This window comes from Primulina eburnea, chromosome 15 (assembly GCF_022965805.1).
Source record: "Primulina eburnea isolate SZY01 chromosome 15, ASM2296580v1, whole genome shotgun sequence".
NCBI lineage: Eukaryota > Viridiplantae > Streptophyta > Magnoliopsida > Lamiales > Gesneriaceae > Primulina > Primulina eburnea.
Window position 1 is genome coordinate 1,917,453 of NC_133115.1, and position 4,043 is coordinate 1,921,495.

At 39.3% G+C, this 4,043-nt stretch overlaps 1 protein-coding gene across 1 annotated transcript; it reads right to left on the minus strand.

Annotated features, from left to right (window-relative positions):
• Positions 1 to 610: 610 nt before the first annotated feature.
• LOC140814513 (uncharacterized) lies at positions 611 to 2,609 on the minus strand. The gene has a single exon (XM_073173528.1). It carries the CDS (start codon positions 2,529 to 2,531, stop codon positions 792 to 794), a length of 1,740 nt encoding a protein of 579 aa, XP_073029629.1. The 5' UTR covers positions 2,532 to 2,609; the 3' UTR covers positions 611 to 791.
• Between the last annotated feature and the right edge of the window lie 1,434 nt (positions 2,610 to 4,043).

The window sequence follows — 4,043 nt, forward strand, 5'->3', positions numbered from 1 at the left end:
GAAAAGAAGGCAAAAGAAAAAGCATTGCTTGAACGGGATCATTGCAAATTATCTGCATTCTGAAGGATACCTCAATCACATTTAGCAGCTCTCTTATCATGGAAAGATCACAAATTGCAGGATGGAAACAAGACTCAACTTTAAATAATTAAACGTGTGTTCTGTTTCTAGGTCATAGTGACAATTAAACTCGAGCATAATATCTTCAAAAAGATGAAATAACTATTAGACATAAGTAACCAAAATACCCAAGTTACAGTAAATATTTGGAAGGAACGGAATGTATTGAAACGTTCTTCATTATTGATAATGAGATTCCTTCCACTGGTAATAAAGTTATAAAACATGCCTGGACAATTTCTAAAAGAAATCCATTCACGCTGAACGACAAGGGTACAACTTCGTAAGACATAAGCACGTAGTGTGACTAGGTGTTGTGTTAAATCCAAAGATACAAAACATTTTGGTGCCATAGAAACAAAATATTACGGAAAACTCGATTATTTAGAGAACTAACCAAAATGCAATTCGACACAAAGGTACCTTCTTAAGGGTGACAGTCATGCAAGTGACCCAATCACCAAAAAACCAGTGTCAGCTAGAAAACAAGTCAAGAAAGTATACTTAGCATATATATACACATAATTTGGTCACAAAGAGGGATATCCAGGTAGATCTAAATAGTTTACTACCACATATCAAAACACCACCACAAAACATGACTTTCTACACCAAACTGCCTCCAGAACCTGCAGTTACCAAACGCTACAAAACCAACAGGTCTTGCTTTACTAAGCAGCCTTCACAACTTTATCATCACCAACAACATTAAGAATCGGGAGACTATTTAGAAATTCATCAAGACCCTCAAAAAAGCCAATCCCTTCAATGTTATCATCCTCACCACGACCAGGTCCATTTCCTTGGTACACCTTAGGCGCAGGCTCCTCAGTTTCATTGCTAAATTCAACATTTAAATCTAACTTTCCAAAGTTCTTGACAACCCTGTTAGGCTGCTTTCGAGCATTGACGGTTGCCCCTTTCTTAGTAGGCTCGCTAGCTGTCTCATTCAGCATCTCTACCACCCCATTTTGGGATGCAAATCCATCTTCTACATTGAAATTCTTATGCTTATCATCTCGAACTTTCTTGGCACTACTGGTAGGCCTCATGCCATTACTCCCCTTCCACTTGACATTTTTCTCTTTCTTGTTTTTTGGCTCCTTGTCATTTTGCCATTCATTGTCAGGCCCACTCGAGTCCGAGACCTCGACAAAAACCTCATCTTCATCAACATAAATTCTAGGACCCGAATTCTTGGGTTCAAACATCTTTTCATTCCCATTTCGTGGGCCACTGAACATAGGCGAAAATGGTGTCCAAGTGGAAGATGCAGACTTATTTTTCCCCCAATTCTCCATTGAAACACCCAATGGAAAGAACCCCCAGCAGCAGAAGTAAGCTTCTTGCCCTGCCATGACTGGTGGTGGCGCGGGGATTTCCACAGCCTGAAAAGCTCTTTTACAGTTTTGGCATCTCAGAGTACAGTCGGAATACACCCCAGAATACTGGTACATGTAATAGCAATATGGACATGCCGTCCAAAAAGGCACGTCCTCATCAACATCCTCATCCTGCACTTCCATTGTATCCATTTCTACCTCATTCGCTTCATCGTCTTCTACAGTCTCACCAGCATTAGCATTATCCTCATCACTAACATTAGAGTAATCTTGCATTGGCTGTTTCTGCTTATCATTCACAGGCTCCTGGATTGACCCAGAAACACCAGTTGCATTACCAGAAAAATTAGTATAAGTTGGTGGTGCCTGCTTATATGCAGGCTCTTGACTCGACTTTGACCCAGACCCAAAAAATAAATTAGAACCCGAAGGAAAATCCACAAGATGATGCTGTTGCGGTTGTGTATGTACCTGTTGATCGCAAAAAAAATTACTCCCACCAACGCTACTGCTTCCCCTAGCGTGTACCTCCGGCTGAGCTACGGTACTCGGACCGCCAGCACCAAAATAGATTAAATTTTGCGGCATTCTGGTGCTATGGTTATGAAATGGATCTGGCTGCTGCTGCTGAGCTTGAAAATAGAAAGAGAGTTCTTTATCGTAAATGGCTTTACGCGAAGGGTTGGATAGTACCGACCATGCGTCGACAACAAGGCGGAAGGCCTCCTCAGCTAAAGGGTATTTGTTTCTTTGCGGGTTGAGGGTAAGCGCAAGGTTCCGGTACCGGGTCGCGACGAGCTCGGAGTCCTGGCCCTGCTGCGGAGTGAGGCGCAGGATTGAGTACCAGTCCTGCTGGTTGTTTCTGATCCGACTGTCTCCGACGAGAAGCGTATCGACGATGGCCAGGATATCGTCGGCGGGGGAGAGCGTCGGATCCGCGTCACGCGCGCGTGTCGCAAAGGATTTGCTCCCCATCAGATCACGTCCAGATAGTAGCTTTTCCGAGATTGTCAGCCAACGCAGAGCCTCCGCCCGCGTGGTGGCCGTCGGAAAAAATGGATGCTCCATTTTTCTTTACTGTTTCTGGAAAAATATGGATCGACAGACTGCACATTGGGGAAAATGAGGAAATTGGGAGAGTCGCAAGTGTTTTTTCAGTAAAAAGGAGTCGAGTGGTATTTTATTTTTTCACTTTTCATTTATATTTATTTAAAATTTAATTTTGTCGATTAGTGTATTTAAATTTTAATTTAACTTTATATATAATAAAAAAATTAAAAGTTAATAAAATTTAAAATACCCACGACCTACGTTCCATTACGTCTTTCTCAATTTTTCTGGTTTTTTTTTTTTGTAACATTCTTCTTATCACCATTTATGTCAAATTTGTTTGGTTTTTCCATATACACGCTGCAACAATGTGTCCACAAGATATTTATTCGAAAGAAATCTAACGAGACAATCAACTTATTATTTTGATTTTTACCACTAATTTTTTTATTAGATCGAGCTCTACTCATGGTTAGTAGGTTCTTCAAGTGTAGACCTATTTGTTGGTTTCTTGTTCAACCTGTTGTTCATCCTAAATAGATCGATTTCGACATACAACACACACGCAACATATTTTGGGTCGAGGCTTAACATTGAGTCGAGCTTGTAAGAAACTCGACCCACTTGGGTCGAGTTATGTACATCTCGAGCTCGACCCTATGTTAAGACTCGACCCAAGTGGTGGGTCGAGGCATTTAGGGATGAGCAAGATTTCGGTTAGACCGAATTAACCGACCGAACCGAGCCAATTCAGAAATTCGATTCGGTTATTTCGAAAATTCTATTTTCAAATTTAAAAAATTCGGTTATATCGATTAATTCGGTTCGGTTACGGTTTTCAAAATTTTGAAATTGATTAACCGATATAATAAATACTATTATTTATCAATTTGTAAATATATTTTAATTTTTAATTTTAAAATCGATATAATATATATTAATTGTGTTCAAACAAAACTTATACATTTGTGATGTGTGTGATTTTATGTTTTTATGTATTTGTGTAGATTGTAGTATTCAAGAAAAATTATATATATAATTAAAGTTAAATCACAATTTTTTTTATATAAAAAAAAACTAATCGGTTAATTCGGTTCGGTTTTCATCGGTTATGAAAAATAATTCGGTCGGTTCGGTTATGGAAAAATATTTCGGTTTGGTTCGGTTATGGCTAATTCGGTTCGGTCGGTAACCTAACCGACCGAATGCTCACCCCTAGAGGCATTAGGTCGAGCCTCGACCAATTTTTTACTCTATAACACGAAACAATTATAATTTTTACAATTAATAACTTTTTTTTGCAGATTTACTTTTCCACGAAACTTGGAATGAATCAATTCTTTGATTGTAAGTTAACTTTACGACCCATCGACTGATGCTCAACGCACGCTTACATGACTAAAAATGAGACCTATCGACCCACTCTCACGCTACTAAACATTGAAGCTCGACTCATTGAGATACATTAAACATTCAACGCATATTAAACATGAGTCGAGTGAACATAGTTCCACTAAACAGTGTGCTCGA

What these genes read in the sequence shown, in the direction of transcription:
- LOC140814513 (XM_073173528.1), bottom strand. Translation starts at nt 2,531, where the DNA reads ATGGAGCATCCATTTTTTCCGACGGCCACCACGCGGGCGGAGGCTCTG.